The 16,607-nt window shown below is 49.3% G+C and overlaps 1 protein-coding gene across 9 annotated transcripts in view; it reads left to right on the forward strand.

Annotated features, from left to right (window-relative positions):
• CEP164 (centrosomal protein 164) overlaps positions 1–16,607 on the forward strand; it is an 86,345-nt gene that overhangs the window by 57,788 nt on the left and 11,950 nt on the right. For 8 of the 9 annotated variants that reach the window (XM_030918261.1, XM_010367415.2, XM_010367416.2 and 5 more), the window contains 13 exons: positions 1,919–2,128; positions 5,816–5,947; positions 6,038–6,254; positions 7,287–7,364; positions 7,557–7,688; positions 8,065–8,187; positions 9,432–9,575; positions 10,002–10,085; positions 10,205–10,273; positions 10,629–10,804; positions 11,120–11,246; positions 11,599–11,660; positions 12,138–12,360. In XM_030918261.1, coding sequence (XP_030774121.1) covers positions 1,919–2,128; positions 5,816–5,947; positions 6,038–6,254; positions 7,287–7,364; positions 7,557–7,688; positions 8,065–8,187; positions 9,432–9,575; positions 10,002–10,085; positions 10,205–10,273; positions 10,629–10,804; positions 11,120–11,246; positions 11,599–11,660; positions 12,138–12,360 — 1,777 coding nt within the window. The remainder of the gene's footprint in view (positions 1–1,918; positions 2,129–5,815; positions 5,948–6,037; positions 6,255–7,286; positions 7,365–7,556; positions 7,689–8,064; positions 8,188–9,431; positions 9,576–10,001; positions 10,086–10,204; positions 10,274–10,628; positions 10,805–11,119; positions 11,247–11,598; positions 11,661–12,137; positions 12,361–16,607) is intronic. The other variant, XM_030918260.1, reaches the window with a different exon arrangement.

Below are 16,607 nucleotides of genomic sequence, written 5' to 3' on the forward strand. Positions count from 1 at the left end.
TTCCCCTGGAGTCCTCAACTTCCCGATCGTGTCATGGATCTTTCAGGCATTGTTTACTGCCTTGGACCTGAGCTAGCAGTTTGGGCTACTAGATCTTTAAAACAGGGCGAGGGAGAAGAGGTCCACTGACAGACGGCCCAGCTTGCCTCTGTGCAAGCTCACTGGTGCTCATAGCCTGGGCACATGCCCCACGCAGTGTGATGCCCCATCTTTCCAGAGTGTCTGTCCCTAGGGCTCCACATAGCTTGCAGCCTGCAGGAGAGAGAGACATTAAAAGATACCATCTCAGGGAAAAAAGATGTTTTCAGCCAAGGTTGGAAATGAGTTGGAGGGTTGATGAGGCGGAGAGCTGTGGGGGAAGGCTCTTTCTGAGGGCAGGATTTTCAGAGGAGGTGGCAGCCACATGTCTTACATCTGCATCAGTTGGGCTGTGTCAGGGGACTCAGAGGAAGCCAGGCTTTGGAAGGAAGGAGGAGATGGAGTTGGGAGCAGAAAAGAATTGAAGGCATAGCTCAAGATCATTTCTGGTCCAAGTTACGATTTTAGGAAAGGGGAAATGAAAGGTCTTTATGGTATTTCAGAGATGACAGTAGCCTGTCCTGTCTTCCTCTCTCTCTAGTCTCAAGGTGCTGCAGTGGGATTCCTAAGCCCTTGTTTTCCTCTACTGTTCTAATCCGATCCTGCCCGCTGCTTTCCATCTGCAGCGGGGCTTGAGCTGGAGGGAGAAGGGGTTCTGAGTCCCCAGCAGGGAAGACCAGCTCCCCTGTTTGACTCTTGCCCAGCCCTCTTTGTTTTGGGTCATACCCACACTTTCTGCTTAGGTTGACTGAGCCACCGTGCCAGGCCTGCAGCAGCCTGAGTGCTGTGCGAGGAGGGTGTGTAGTGAGACCAATTTCCACTGTAAGATTGAGGGACCTGGATGTGCAGGCACATTCTGGCCTTTAGGAAAGTCACTCTGGAAGGCAAAATGCTTTATCCTGCTCATGCTTTCCTCATGCTTTATCCTGCTCATGCTTTATCCTATTCATGCTTTATCCTGCTCATGCTTTATCCTGCTCGGAATGTTCTCAGGATTCCTCTTTGGGCATTTCCTTGAAGAACCAGAAAACAAGCAAAATAACAGTTCTTATTACTTTACACACATCTTTTTAATGGATACCATTATTCCTGATCTCACCACCCTCTTATGCATCCAGGTCAGCTCTGAATTCCTTTAACTCATTTCTAAACATTTAATTAACTCTAAGCAGACGAAGACGTGCCCCCATGGGTAGACGGGGAACATGGCACTCATGTGCACGCTTGCTGCGTTTTTTGGCTTAGGGGAGCATCTCCTCCTGGCCCCCGTGGTGTTGTGATAGGGGAGCTTCCTATTCCTGGGCTTTCCTGGACTGTTGTAGTTCTCAGAGCTAGGAGACCTGCTGCTGCTGCTTTCATGGGCCCATATACATTGGCCACTACTCAGTTTGGGAGGCAGAAAGCAGTCTGTGGGGACTGTTCCCAAATTGCTGGCATGAGCCTTAAGTAGCAGGCAGAGCTCTAGTGGGGAGGTGGTAATGGGGCTATGAGCCATTCTAGGAAGGAATCCAGTAGGGACAGAGCTTCACTCTCTCCCTGCTGCTGCCAGCTCTTGAGCTGCAGCTTCAGATTTTGACCTTGGGCCATAACCTCGTAAGTCAGCTGAGAGCCTGCTGTGGGCTGCCTTGGCTCTTGGGGCCTTAAACAGCCACAGTGGGGCTTGTCCTATAGAACAAGCATTGACCATATCTCTTGCCTGCCCTTGGGTGAGCTGTTTGACTCCTGATTGTGGGCCCTCCATTAGGATTCCATTTGTGATGTTCTGTATCCATTCTAACCTGGATGCAGAGGTGGGTGGACATTAACCCTGTGATGATATGCCATTCCCCACCCATGGTAGGCGATTCACAGAGCCTGTGGCTCCCCCAAAGCAGCTCTCAGAGGCTGCACTAAAGGCCATGGAAGAGGAAGTGGCCCAAGTACTCGAGCAAGACCAGAGGCACCTGCTGGAATCAAAGCAAGAGAAGATGCAGCAACTGCGGGAGAAGCTGTGCCAAGAGGAGGAAGAGGAGATTCTCCGGCTTCACCAGCAGAAAGAGCAATCTCTCAGGTCCTGCCCTTCCCCTTGGGCATGCTTCCCGGGGCCTTTCAGGGGATGTGAGGAGCCAGGGACACCCTCTCAGCCTGGGGACCACTGGGATGCCCATGGTTCTACCAAGACCAACCAAAGTTGGGAAACTTTACCCAACAATTTCTGCTTACATCTCATTGGTTATACCTAGTTGCAGAGAACACTGGGAAATGTAGTCCTTTAGCTGACCTCTTTACCCAGTAGAATAAAAGCAGGGTTCTGTTGGTAAAGGAAGAAAGGGAGATGGATATTGAGCTGTTAATGAGCCATCTGTCACAGTCCCAGGATGGGAAAGGTACTACGAAAAGGTGTTAACATTTCATTTACTTGGCAATTTAACTAAAGGCTGAGTCTTGTCCTCTTGTACAGAACATCCAAGAGTGGTAGAAAATTATTATTTTTAGATGATACCTAGCAAAGTATATATAAAACATTTGTGCTTAATTTAGAGAAAATAAAACAAAACCAACATACAAGTACTGGGAAGGTCGGAGCAATCTCTCATGAGCCCAATGCAGGAAGCATTGACCCAGGGTCCGTCCTTATATCGCATCCTTGTGGGTCCTCCACCAGGGAGCATCCCAAAGAACAGACACCTCCAACCCCCTAGCATCCTCCTCTTCCAGCCAACTGAGAATTGGGGCAGGGGTCCCTGCAAGCAGAGTGTGACTTACCTTAAGGTGCAGCGTCCAAAGAACAGACACCTCCAACCCCCTAGCATCCTCCTCTTCCAGCCAACTGAGAATTGGGGCAGGGGTCCCTGCAAGCAGAGTGTGACTTACCTTAAGGTGCAGCGTCCAAAGAACAGACACCTCCAACCCGCTAGCATCCTCCTCTTCCAACCAACTGAGAATTGGGGCAGGGGTCCCCCCAAGCAGAGTGTGACTTACCTTAAGGTGCAGTGTCCAAAGAACAGACACCTCCAACCCCCTAGCATCCTCCTCTTCCAGCCAACTGAGAATTGGGGCAGGGGTCCCCCCAGGCAGAGTGTGACTCACCTTAAGGTGCAGTGCCTTGGAGGAAATCCTGGCGGTGTGTCCCTGTCAGCCCACCAGTCTCCTCCCCTCTTGCTGGCCACCCTGAGCTTGGCTGACTGTCTTTCCATCCCTCTCCCAAGGCCCCTGACTCCAGAGGCCCTCTTAGATTGTGGAGAAGACTGGAATGCCAAAAGTGTCTTGATTCATGGCCTGGAACATAGTAGTTGCTGAACAAATGGTAGCAATTACTTTTATTTTCAGTTGAAATCAGTGCATGTTCAGGCATTCTTGACTAAGTGACTTCTCTGTGGACAGTGCCTTGCCTGACTTTCTTCAAAATAATTCATCACCAGAACCTGTTTCTGTTTATGCCCAAGCCTTTCTGAGGAATGGGCTCTTCTTCCCTCTGCTGGGAACTTCCATGTGGTAGAAATTTCTGGAAGCCACAGCTGATCTTATAACAAATATTTCTGGAATGAGAAGGCAGGCAGATTGGCCCTTAGTTTCTTTCACTGTAAAATGAAGGGATTGGACTTAAAACTTCTAAAGTCCCTGCCAGCTCTAACGCTGTTGCTGTGTGTAAAATTTAGCCATAGGACAAAGAGAAAGGGTTTCTGGGGAATCTAGAAGGAAGGATTTTTACTTAATTCAAATTTTCTCTCTCTCTTTTTTTTTTTTTTTTTTTTTTTTTTTTGAGACAGAGTCTTGCTCTGTCGCCCAGGCTGGAGTGTGTGGCTCACTGGGCTCACTGCAAGCTCTGCCTCCCGGGTCACACCATTCTCCTGCCTCAGCCGCCCGAGTAGCTGGGACTACAGGTGCCTGCCACCATACCTGGCTAATTTTTTTTTTTTTTTTGTATTTTTAGTAGAGATGGGATTTCACTGGGTTAGCCAGGGTGGTCTTGATCTCCTGACCTGATAATCTGCCCGCCTCGGCCTCCCAAAGTGCTGGGATTAAAGGCGTAGGCCACCATGCCTGGCCAAATTTTCTCTCTTAATGGAAGAAAGTAATGGTGTTCGTATCTTGACATAGGAAAGAATCCTAAGTCTTTTTTTTGGCTTTAGGATTTGTTACAGAAGCTTTTCAAAGGAATTGTCTTCCAAATCATGTTTTTCCTAGGCTTGAATTCCCTGAGTTTCCAGCACACATCCCCTGGTCATACGGGGCTGTGTGAGGAGTTACTCGAAAAGGATGTGGTTTGTGTAAGCAGGGGGATGTCTGCTTAGGATGAAATGGTCACTGTTGTTGCTGTGTAAATAAGATAACCTTTCGTAGATATCACAGCTTGCTTTTAGTTTGGGGCTGTATGATGCTGTTCAAATTCAGTTCATTTATTAAGCACCTACTTTATGTCAGCTTCTATGTGTGGTACCTGGGATATAACAGATTTTAAGACAAGATTCTTTCTCTTGAGAAGCTCCCAGACTTCCAAGGAAAACAGAGATACAGAAGATGAATTATGATGCCATGTGGCATATGGTGCAGAGTAGCATGGGATAAGAAAGGTCCACATGTAAAGTGATGGGAACAGAAAGATGAATTGATAAGCTTGGAGGGAGTTGGAAAGACTTCCCAGAGAGGGAGCTGGGTGTTGAGCAATGACTATGGGTTTGCTAGATAGAAAAGGGAATTCTTGGCGGAGGACCTAGGAAGGAAGAGTGTGGTAGAATGGAGGGACGGTGACTCAGCTGATGTGCCTAGAACAGAGTCTGTCGGAGTGAAAGAAGGTGGAATCAGGTTGGGTGGCTATAGCTATCTTTGAGTGAGTGCCATGCTGAGGAGAAGCTGTTGACAAGAGGGGAGCCTTTGGAAGAAGTGCTATATTACTGAAACCCAGAAGCCAGTAGTTTGCTTTTTTTTTTTTTTTGGGAGATTGAGTCTTGCTCTGTTGCCCAGGTTGGAGTGCTATGGTGCGATCTCAGCTCACTGCAACCTCTGCGTCCCAGGTTCCAGCAATTCTTCTGTCTCAGCTCCCAAGTAGCTGGGACTACAGGAGTGCGCCACCATGCCCGGCTAATTTTTGTATTTTTAGTAGAGATGGGGTTTCATCATTATGGCCAGGCTGGTCTCAAACTCCTGACCTCTAGTGATCCACCTGCCTCGGCCTCCCAAAGTGCTAGGATTATAGGCATGAGCCACCATGCTCAGCCAGTAGTTTGCTTCTTGAAGCAAAGGGGAGTTCATGGTTCCCTCGTTATCCTGGAAGGTATTAATGGGAGGCAGCTGTAGACCCAGAGGCTGAGGTTAGACTCATCTTTAAGATTTAGGAAGCTTTGACTGGGCGCAGTGGCTCACGCCTATAATCTGAGTGCTTTGGGAGGCTGAGGCCAAAGGATCACTTGAGCTCTGGAGTTCAGAGACCAGCCTGGACAACATAGCAAGACTCCATCTCAACAATTAGCTGGGTTTGATGGTGCATGCCTGTGGTTCCAACTACATGGGATGCTGAGGCAAGAGGATTGCTTAAGCCCAGGAGTTTAAGGCTGCAGTAAGCCGTGATCACACCACTGCATTCCAGCCTGGACAACAGAGCAAGAACCTCTCTCCAAACAGGAAAAAAAATAAAAAAAGATTTAGGAAGTTTCTTAGGCAGGCAACAGGGCTATTGGAGACTGACAACCACAGCCTGTGAATAGAAGAAAGACTTTGGTGGTTTCTCTGACAACCTCGCCTTTCCTTTCCATCTCAGTTCCTTGAGGGAGCAACTACAGAAAACCATTGAGGAGGAGGAGGCCCGGATGAGAGAGGAGGAAAGCCAGAGGCTATCCTGGCTCCGAGCCCAGGTCCAGTCCAGCACACAAGCAGATGAGGACCAAATCAGGTAAGTGCGTGCTTACCTGCGAGCTGCCCAGCCTCGCGGAGGTGACCCCAGGGTACACAGGGCCATTCCCAATCCACTCTGTCCATCCAGGGCTGAGCAAGAGGCTTCCCTGCAGAAACTGAGAGAAGAGTTGGAGTCTCAACAGAAGGCTGAGAGGGCCAGCTTGGAACAGAAAAATAGGCAAACGCTGGAGCAGCTCAAGGAAGAGATGGAGGCTTCAGAGAAGAGCGAACAGGCTGCTCTGAACGCTGCTAAGGAAAAGGCTCTGCAGCAGCTGAGGGAGGAGCTGGAAGGGGAGAGGAAAGAAGTGAGCCAGTCAAGTGGGGACCTCACCCTCTGACATGTTTCTGGGCTGCCTGGGGAGGGACTGAGTGCACAGGGAGAGGAAGGGCAAGCCTCGGGTGGGCGTGCAGGCTGGGGAGCCAGGTGGAGAGGAGGTCTCACACATAGACTGGCATGGGAGATGGCGAGGTGACTGCCTGGGCCCATTACTCCATATGGACCAAAGTAGCTCAGGGCAGGAGCTTGCTCTGCTGTCCATGGCAGGGCAGAGGATGCAGCAGGCATCCCGAGGCCCCTCCAGGATCAGGCTGGTTGGCAGTGGCGGCTGGAGGTTCTCAAGCAGAGAACCATCAGAGGCTTGAAGGGGAGTGTCCTGTGGATTTGAGAAAATTGGTGACTGAAAGAGATTTAGCCAGACCAGAGGTTTTGAGATAAGGGCGCTCTGTCTCTCACTGTCTCTGAGGGACAGCTGCAAGGGCCTCACTCCCCACTTTTCCCTCCTTTCTTAGGATGAGAAGCTAGCAACATAGCAGGGATTTTCTTTGTCCATACTCCCTGTATTCCAGTCAGGTGGCTGGCTTCTGAAGGTTTTAGCACAGTCTCTCTGAAAACTTGCAGTGCATTGGAGTTCCCTTGTCTTGCTGTAGTGTTTTCCATGTCTAAAAGCTGCAGCTTTGCACCTCACCAAAATAAAAAGAAGGTTCTACATGGCCTGACTTAATGACACCATCCAACCTGGCCCCCCTGGCTTGGATCTTATTTACCAGCATGAGCACCATCTGTGGACCTGTGGCCTAGTCTAAAGGCAGGGGGTGGGAGCAGAGAGCCGAAACTTACTGAAACGCCCCTCTCTTCTGGCCTTCATGTTCCTGTTCATTTGCCAATTGTAGACTTCAGGGGCTGAGTTATTTCAGAGGAACAAAGATGTGCTGTGCTTCCCCGTGCTTCCCTTGACCCTGATCTCAAGGGGTTGGGGGTTGGTAGTCTTCCTGGCTCTGCCTCCCACCATGATCAGTGCCTGGCCAGCTTCCCTCACAGTCCTTTTGCTCCTTCCCAGGCGGTGGCAAGGCTGGAGAAGGAGCACAGTGCTGAGCTGGAGCGGCTCTGCTCCTCTTTGGAGGCCAAGCACCAGGAGGTGAGATGCAGTATCCTGGGCCCCCTTCATGGCTGATTAACAGAATTCAGTCCTATCCCTGGCTACTAGGCAGTGAGCCTCTCCCTCCAGCCCCTGGGGATGGATGCCAGGTCCTCAGAACACATCCCCACACAGCAGCTGTACAGTAACCCTGAGGGACACACTTCCCTGTGTGTGCGGGGTTCTCCTCAGGTGGTCTCCAGCCTCCAGAAGAAGATAGAGGAAGCTCAACAGAAAGAGGAGGCCCAGCTGCAGAAGTGCCTTGGGCAGGTGGAGCACAGAGTTTACCAGAAGGCTTATCACATGGCTGAGTATGAGCAAGAGGTGAGTGCTGCTCTGCATCTTCCACAGTTATGTGCACCTGTCGTGGACTCTCTTACAGTCAGCTGAGCCGTCCTAGCCTGTGTGGCCTCCAGTTTGCTTTGGATGGCTCAGCTGGGGTTAGCACTTCTGGTTCCATTTTTATGCATTAGTTCCCTTGAAACCAGGTAGTCCTCCAATCTGATGCCCCTGTATGCATGTGGAGAGGGTGTGTTGAGGTATGGCTGTGTGCTGACCATGATGTCATGGCTGTGTGATGTCCATGTTTTATGTGTGGGGGGAGACTGGGGAAATGTGTGTAAGACCTTCAGGTGCAGCAGGCCCTGAGTACTGGTCCACCTGGGTTCTGCATGCCACATGCCTGCCGTCTCCCCTGCAGCTCAGCAGTCTCCTGCGAGAGAAGCGCCAGGAAGTGGAAGGGGAGCATGAGAGGAGGTTGGACAAGATGAAGGAGGAGCACCAGCAAGTGATGGCTAAGGCCAGAGAGCAGTATGAAGCTGAGGTAGCTCGGCCACATCCCCTGTGCGCATGCACACGCGCACACACATGCGCACACACGCGCACACATGCACACACATGCACACACACAAGCACACACACACACGCACGCATGCACATGCACGCACACCCCAGGGTCCTTCTCACCTGACTGTGGGGCAGAGGAAGGGGATAAACTGTGGTCAGGGATTGTGGCAGGTTTTCCTTCCTAGTACTCTGCCATGGTGATGTTTTTTGCCTTTTTTATTAAAGCATGGAAAAGACCTCCACCTAATGAGGGGCAATTCCTTTTTTATCGGGCAGGCTGCACTTTCTTCTGATGGTAAAAAGACCCCCCATACATTGAGCTTGTACTGTGTGCTGAGAACTATTCTGAGCTCTTGATCTATTATAACTCATTTAGTCCTCACACCAGCCTTAGGAGAGATCTATTATCATTATCTCCATTTTAAAGATGAGGACACTGAGACTTGGAGAGTTTAAGTAGCTTCCTAAGATCACACTCAGCTAATAAGTGGAAGAGCTAAGATTCAAGCCCAGGGTGTCCGACTCCAAAGCCTTCAGTTTCCTCACTGCAACGCCATGTCACCAATGTTCCTTAACATCTCAGGACACCAAGAAATAGACTGGCAAGAACGAAGTAATACTGATATTCTCCCCATTTTAAGTCTTTGAGCTTAAGGTAGGAAAGTTCAGCGACTTGAGTGTACCCAAGCTGGCCTGGCTTGCTCACATTGAGGGTGAACATTGAGTGGGTAGAGGGTGGCTGACTATGGCCCACAGCTGGGCCCCTGCAGGGCGTTAAGACTACTGCTCCAGTAACTGGAACCAGTATCCCAGACTCTTTCTAGGATCTTTTCCAGGGCAGAAATAGCAGTCCCATAATGAAATTTGCCACATCCCTCCCCCCAACCAATTATGACCGTGCTGAAGAATAGTGATAATTTATCAGTGACCTCTCATTCCTTAAGGAGGAAAAGTTGTATATGGTGGAGCCATAGGAGAGCCAGAGAAGGATTCCATCATGGTGTCCGGCCAGCGTCTGCTTCACCTGTAGAGGGCTGCAGGCTTGCTGGGGTCAGGGCCGGTGCTGTGCTTGTAACCCTCCTCTTCTCCAAGAGCTGGCTTTAGGGAACCGACGGTGTCCCTGATCTTCTTGACGCAAGGCTGCAGGGCTGGGGGAGCTGTGATTTTTGTGGTGGAAGGGGCCGCTGCAGCTTCCCACCAGCGGGCCCATCCTCTTTGCAGGAGAGGAAGCAGCGGGCTGAACTTCTGGGGCACCTGACCGGAGAGCTGGAGCGCCTACAGAGGGCCCATGAGCGAGAATTGGAGACTGTGAGGCAGGAGCAACACAAGCGTCTTGAGGACTTGCGGCGCCAGCACAGGGAGCAGGTGAGGGGCCTGGGGCAGGGTGAGCCCACTGTGACCCCTCCACGCACGGTAGGAAGGTGCTGGGAGCAAACACGTGGCCCCAGCAGGATGGAGCCTGACAGCTTCTGGAGTGCGAGTCTCTCACTGGCCATCTCCAAGCTGGGGCATCCTTGCTGCTTTGTTTTCTGGGCCAGGGAACACACCCAGGATTAGAACTAGAGGTCAGCCCCTGTAAGGCACTGGGGTTGGCACCTTCGCGTCTCCTTGCTCCAGCAGGAAGTAAACAAGGTGCGGAGCCTTCCTGGGAGGCTGCAGGGGCACACAGTGAGGAAGCCTGAGCCCAGAGTGGAGGTTGCGGTGTGGCATGGTGGGTTCTGGAACCCCCTCCTGCCCCTCAGCTAATGCCTTACACTCTTTCTATGCTTAAGTCTTTCTCTTTCTGGGCAGGAAAGGAAGCTCCAAGATTTAGAGTTGGACCTTGAAACTAGAGCTAAAGATGTCAAGGCCAGATTGGCTCTGCTGGAGGTCCAGGTGAGGGATCTGCAGGAGTCCTTGACCTCAGAGTCATAGCTCCTCTAGCAGAGGGCAGGCCCAGCCCCTCAGTCCTGGGGTCTGCAGTCAGCCAGAAAATCGTGTCTCTTCTCTGCAAGGAGGAGACCGCCCGGAGGGAGAAGCAGCAGCTGCTTGATGTGCAGAGGCAGGTTGCTCTGAAGAGTGAGGTTTGTCTCCCTCTTTTGTCCTCCCTCCTGTTTTCCCTCCATCCCCTGTCTTTCTTCTCCATTTTCCCCACATTTTGTTCATCTGATGTGTCCAGGGCACTGGGGTTCCAAACTCTCTTGGCCAGTATTCCACAAATAGTGCCACTCTGTGGACCCCACTTGGGAACCTCAAGGGAGTGGGGCTGTGGTGGGACAGAAGCCTGCAGACCTCCTGACCTCGGAGGTGCTGACTTCAGTGGCTCTGAGTTCATCCCCAGCCCATCTTCCTCTGGCTTCCCTACCCTCTAGTGCTGTCTGCTCCCTGCCTTCTCCCTGTGCTGTCTCTGGGTGCTTCTATATTTCCTTCTGCCCCTAGGAAGCCACAGCCACCCATCAGCAGCTGGAGGAGGCACAGAAGGAGCACACCCACCTGTTGCAGTCAAACCAGCAGCTCCGGAAAATTCTTGATGAGCTGCAGGCCCGCAAGCTGAAGCTGGAGTCCGAAGTGGATCTGCTGCAGGCCCAGAGCCAGCAACTGCAGAAACACATCAGGTGGCATGGGCACCCTGCACTTAGCCCCGCTGACTGCCTCCTGCCTGCCCTCTGACCTCTGACTTCTGCTACTTGCATCATGGCCCAATTAATAGAGAGAGGTGGAGTCCCAGCTTGGGAGCTAGGCAGAAGAGCCTGTAGCTACATTTTGTAGGGAGTTGGGGTTGTTAAGATGGTGTGAAAAGCAGGGGATCTCTGGTGCTATTATTCCTCAGGGACTTGACGGGTGGGAGTGAGGGGGTGGAGATGGTTCTGACCCACTTCACCCACCACCTCTGCCACCGCCCTGCCTCTCACTCCCCTTTCCCTGCGCAGCAGCCTGGAGGCTGAAGCTCAAAAGAAGCAGCACCTGTTGAGAGAAGTGACAGTTGAGGAAAATAATGTTTCCCCACATTTTGAACCAGATCTCCACGTTGAGGACCTGAGGAAATCCCTTGGGATGGTGAGCTGGGGGTGGGGGTACCAGGATGGGGTGGGGCATTGGGAGGGGCTGGGCATCAGGGGAGTACTTCCAGAGGGGATGGGTCATCAGGAGGGGTGGAACCTCAGGAGGGGAGTATACGGTAGGCTGAGGTATCAGGAGGGGCTGGTTCTGCTCTCTATGGGACCTGGTCTGTTCTTATTCCCAGCTACCAGTCGTCTCCACCAGTCAGATGATATCTATAAGTAAACAGTGCCTGGCAGCTGGAGAGCCATCTCCTTGTCTAGACCACTGGGAGGAGCTTTGGGGTCTTAAACCTGCAGGGTATCTGCTTTTGCTACACTCAGTGGACTTTTCTACCATGTGTCCCTAGAACCAGACCAAAGAGGTGTCTTCTTCTCTCTCCCAGAGCAAGGAGGACTTACACTTGAACAGGTGAGTTCCCATAGCCTGTCTTATTTCAGGTTAGGGTACCATGAAGGGGTAAGTGAGTACCTGCATTGTAGAGCTGGGTGAGCTGAAGTGAGGAGACAGTGATCACCAGTGGGGCTTAGTTCGTGGGGAAGGTTCTGGAGGATTAAGCAATCTTCTCTGGCAAGCCAAGAAACTGCCCACTGTGACCTTTGACATGGCATTCTTCTCTAGTGGAGAAACAGATTGCTGGAAGTGTCTGGTCATCTATCTGGAGGCCCCAGGCATGATCCCTCTCAGAGTCAGGGTGAGGGCACTGTCAGTCCCAGGCACTGCACACTGTGGGTATTGAACAGTGGCATCCCCTGCACTCACAGTGCCCAGCCCCAGCCCAGCAGCTCTGGTCTGTGCTCAGGGTGGGCATCTGCTGGGGAAGTAGCTGTGTGACCCAGAGCAGAGTTCTCAGAGGCTTCTGTTTTCCTTCTTCAACTCCTGCTCCAGCCTGTCCTCCCACAATGTCTGGCACCTCCTCTCTACTGAGGGGGTAGCCCTCCGTAGTGCCAAGGAGTTCCTTGTGCGGCAGACACGCTCCATGCGGAGGCGGCAGACAGCTCTGAAAGCTGCCCAGCAGCATTGGCGCCATGAGCTAGCTAGTGCGCAGGAGGTGGCCAAAGACCCACCAGGCATCAAGGCCCTGGAAGATATGCGTGAGAACCTGGAGAAGGTCAGGAGCTTTGGGAAGAACCTGCCAGCCCTGTGTGTGGGAGGTGGGGGGGAGTCAGCAAAACACTCCTTTGGGGTCCCCCTCAGTTGGTCATTCTCGGGACTCCATGAGAGTGGCCACCTTGGCACTGGGTCACTTATATTTCCATGGCAATGCATAGCATGCAAACACCTTTTCTAGTAGTAAATAATTTGAACCTCATGATAACTGTATTAGTCCATTTTCATGCTGCTGATAAGGACATACTTGAAACTGGAAAGAAAAAGAGGTTTAATTGAACCTACAGTTCCACATGGCTGGGGACGCCTCAGAATCATGGCAGGAGGTGAAAGGTACTTCTTACGTGGTGGTGGCAAGAGAAAATGAGGAACAAGCAAAAGCAGAAACCCATGATAAACCCATCAGGATCCTGTGAGACTTATTCACTATCACGAGAACAGTATGGGGGAAATGGCCCTGTGATTCAAATTATCTCCCACCAGGTCCCTCCCACAACACATGGGAATTATGGGAGTACAGTTCAAGATGAGATTTGAATGGGGACACAGCCAAACCCTATTATTCCACCTCTTGCCCCTCCATATCTCATGTCCTCACATTTCAAAACCAATCATGCCTTCCCAACAGTCCCCCAAAGTCTTAACTCATTTCACTATTAACCCAAAAGTCCACAGTCCAAAGTCTCATCTGAGACAAGGCAAGTCCCTTCTGCCTATGAGCCTGTAAAATCAAAAACAAGCTAGTGACTTTCTAGATACAGTGGGGGTACAGGCATTGGGTAAATACAGCCATTCCAAATGGGAGAAATTGGCCAAAAACAAAGGAATTACAGGGCCCATGCAAGTCCGAAATCCAGTAGGGCAGTCAAATTTTAAAGCTCCAAAATAATCTCCTTTGACTCCATGTCTCACATCCAAGGTTACACTGATGCAAGAGGCAGGTTCTCATAGTCTTTGGCATCTCCGCCCCATGGTTTTGCAGGGTACAACCCACTTCCTGGCTGCCTTCACAGGCTGGCATTGAGTATCTGTGGCTTTTTGAGGTGCACAGTGCAAGCTAATGATGGATCTACCATTCTGGGGTCTGGAGGATGGTGGCCCTCTTCTCACAGCTCCACTAGGCAGTGCCTCAGTAGGGACTCTGTGTGGGGGCTCTGACCCCACATTTCCCTTCTGAACTGCCCTAGCAGAAGTTCTCCATGAGGGCCCCACCCCTGTAGCAGATGTTTGCCTGGGCATCCAGGTGTTTCCATACATGTTCTGAAGTCTAGGCGGAGGTTCCCAAACCTCAGTTTTTGAATTTTGTGCAGCTGCAGGCTCAACACCACGTGGAAGTTGCCAAGATATGGGGCTTGCACCCTCTGAAATCATGGGCCAAGCTGTACCTTGCCCCCTTTTAGCAATGGCTGGAGCAGCTGGGATGCAGGGCACCAAGTCCCTAGGCTGCACACAGCATGGGGACCCTGGGCCTGGCCCACAAAACCATTTTTTCCTCCTAGGCCTCTGGGTCTGTGATGGGAGGGGCTGCCATGAAGACCTATGACATGTCCTGGAGACATTTCCCCCATTGTCTTGGGGATTAACATTTTGCTTCTTGTTACATATGCAAATTTCTGCAGCTAGCTTGAATTTCTCCTCAAAAAATGGGTTTTCTTTTCTTTCTTTTTTTTTTTTTAATTATACTTTAAGTTTTGGGATACATGTGCAGAACATGCAGGTTTGTTACATAGGTATACACGTGCCATGGTAGTTTGCTGCACCCATCAACCTGTCATCTACATTAGGTATTTCTCCTAATGTTATCCCTCCCCTAGTCCCCCACCCTCATAGGCCCCGGTGTGTGATGTTTCCTTCCCTGTGTCCATGTGTTCTCATTGTTCAACTCCCACTTATGAGTGAGAACATGCAGTGTTTGGTTTTCTGTTCCTGTGTTAGTTTGCTGAGAATAATGGTTTCCAGCTTCATCCATGTCCCTACAAAGGACATGAACTCTTTCTTTTTTATGGCTGCATAGTATTCCATGGTGTATATGTGCCACATTTTCTTTATCCAATCTGTCATTGATGGGCATTTGGGTTGGTTTCAAGTCTTTGCTATTGTGAACAGTGCTGCAATAAACATACGTGTGCATGTGTCTTTATAACAGAATGATTTATAATCCTTTGGGTATATACCCAGTAATGGGATTGCTGGGTCAAATGGTATTTCTGGTTCTAGATCCTTGAGGAATCACCACACTGTCTTCCACAATGGTTGAATTAATTTGTACTTCCACCTGCAGTGCAAATGTGTTCCTATTTCTCCACATCCTCTCCAGCATCTGTTGTTTCCTATTTAATGATCGCCATTCTAACTGTTGTGAGATGGTATCTCATTGTGGTTTTGATTTGCAGTTCTCTAATGACCAGTGATGATGAGCTTTTTTTCATGTTTGTTGGCCGCATAAATGTCTTCTTTTGAGAAATGTTTGTTCATATCCTTTGCCCACTTTTTGATGAGGTTGTTTGTTTTTTGTCTTGTAAATTTGTTTAAGTTCCTTGTAAATTCTGGATATTAGCCCTTTGTCAGATGGATAGATTGCAAAAATTTTCTCCCATTCTGTAGGTTGCCTGTTCACTCTGAAGATGGTTTATTTTGCTGTGCAGAAGCTCTTTAGTTTAATTAGATCCCATTTGTCAATTTTGGCTATTGTTGCCATTGTTTTTGGTGTTTAGTCATGAAGTTTTTGTCCATGCCTATGTCCTGAATGGTATTGCCTAGGTTTTCTTCTAGAGTTTTTATGGTTTTAGGTCTTACATTTAAGTCTTTAATCCATTTTGAGTTAATTTTTGTATAAGTTGTAAGGAAGGGATCCAGTTTCTGTTTTCTGCATATGGCTAGCCAGTATTCACAACATCATTTATTAAATAGGGAATCCTTTCCCCATTTCTTGTTTTGTCAGGTTTGTCAAAGATCAAATGGTTGTAGATGTGTGGCGCTATTTCTGAGACCTCTGTTCTGTTCCATGGGTCTATATATCTGTTTTGGTACCAGTACCATGCTGTTTTGGTTACTGTAGCCTTGTAGTATAGTTTGAAGTCAGGTAGCATGATGCCTCCAGCTTTGTTCTTTTTGCTTAGGATTGTCTTGGCTATACAGGCTCTTTTTTGGTTCCATATGAAATTTGAAGTAGTTTTTTCTAATTCTGTGAAGAAGGTCAATGGTAGCTTGATGGGGATAGCATTGAATCTGTAAATTACTTTAGGCAGTATGGTCATTTTCACGATACTGATTCTTTGTATCCATGAGCATGGAATGTTTTTCAATTTGTTTTTGTCCTCTCTTAACATTGAGAAGTGGTTTGTAGTTCTCCTTGAAGAGGTCCTTCACATCCCTTGTAAGTTGGATTCCTAGGTATTCTCTTTGTAGCAATTGTGAATGGGAGTTCACTCATGATTTGGCTCTCTGTTTCTCTATTATTGGTGTATAGGAATGCTTGTGATTTTTGCAGATTGATTTTGTATCCTGAGACTTTGCCAAAGTTGCTGATCAGCTTAAGGAGATTTTGGGCTGAGACGATGAGGTTTTCTGAATATACAGTCATGTCATTTGCAAACAGAAACCATTGGACTTCCTCTCTTCCTATTCGAATACCCTTTATTTCTTTCTCTTGCCTGATTTCCCTGGCCAGAACTTCCAATACTGTGTTGAATAGGAGTGGTAAGAGAGGGCATCCTTATCTTGTGCCAGTTTTCAAAGGAATGCTTCCAGTTTTTTTCCCATTCAGTATTATATTGGCTGTGGGTTTGTCATAAATAGCTCTTATTATTTTGAGATACATTCCATCAGTACCTAGTTTATTGAGAGTTTTTAGCATGAAGGAGTGAATTTTATCGAAGGCTTTTTCTGCATCTATTGAGATAATCATGTGTTTTTGGTCGTTGGTTCTGTTTATGTGATAGATTATGTTTATTGATTTACGTATGTTGAACCAGCCTTGCATCCCAGGGATGAAGCCGACTTGATCGTGTTGGGTAAGCTTTTTGATGTGCTGCTAGATTCAGTATTTTATTGAGGATTTTCACATCGATGTTCATCAGGGATATTGGCCTGAAATTTTCTTTGTTGTGTCTCTGCCAGGTTTTTGGTATTAGAATGATGCTGGCTTCACAAAATGAGTTAGGGAGGAATCCTTCTTTTTCTATTGTTTGGAGTAGTTTCGGAAGGAATGGTACCAGCTCCTCTTTGTACCTCTTGTAGAGTTTGACT

The sequence above is a fragment of the Rhinopithecus roxellana genome, chromosome 15 (genome assembly GCF_007565055.1).
Source record: "Rhinopithecus roxellana isolate Shanxi Qingling chromosome 15, ASM756505v1, whole genome shotgun sequence".
NCBI lineage: Eukaryota > Metazoa > Chordata > Mammalia > Primates > Cercopithecidae > Rhinopithecus > Rhinopithecus roxellana.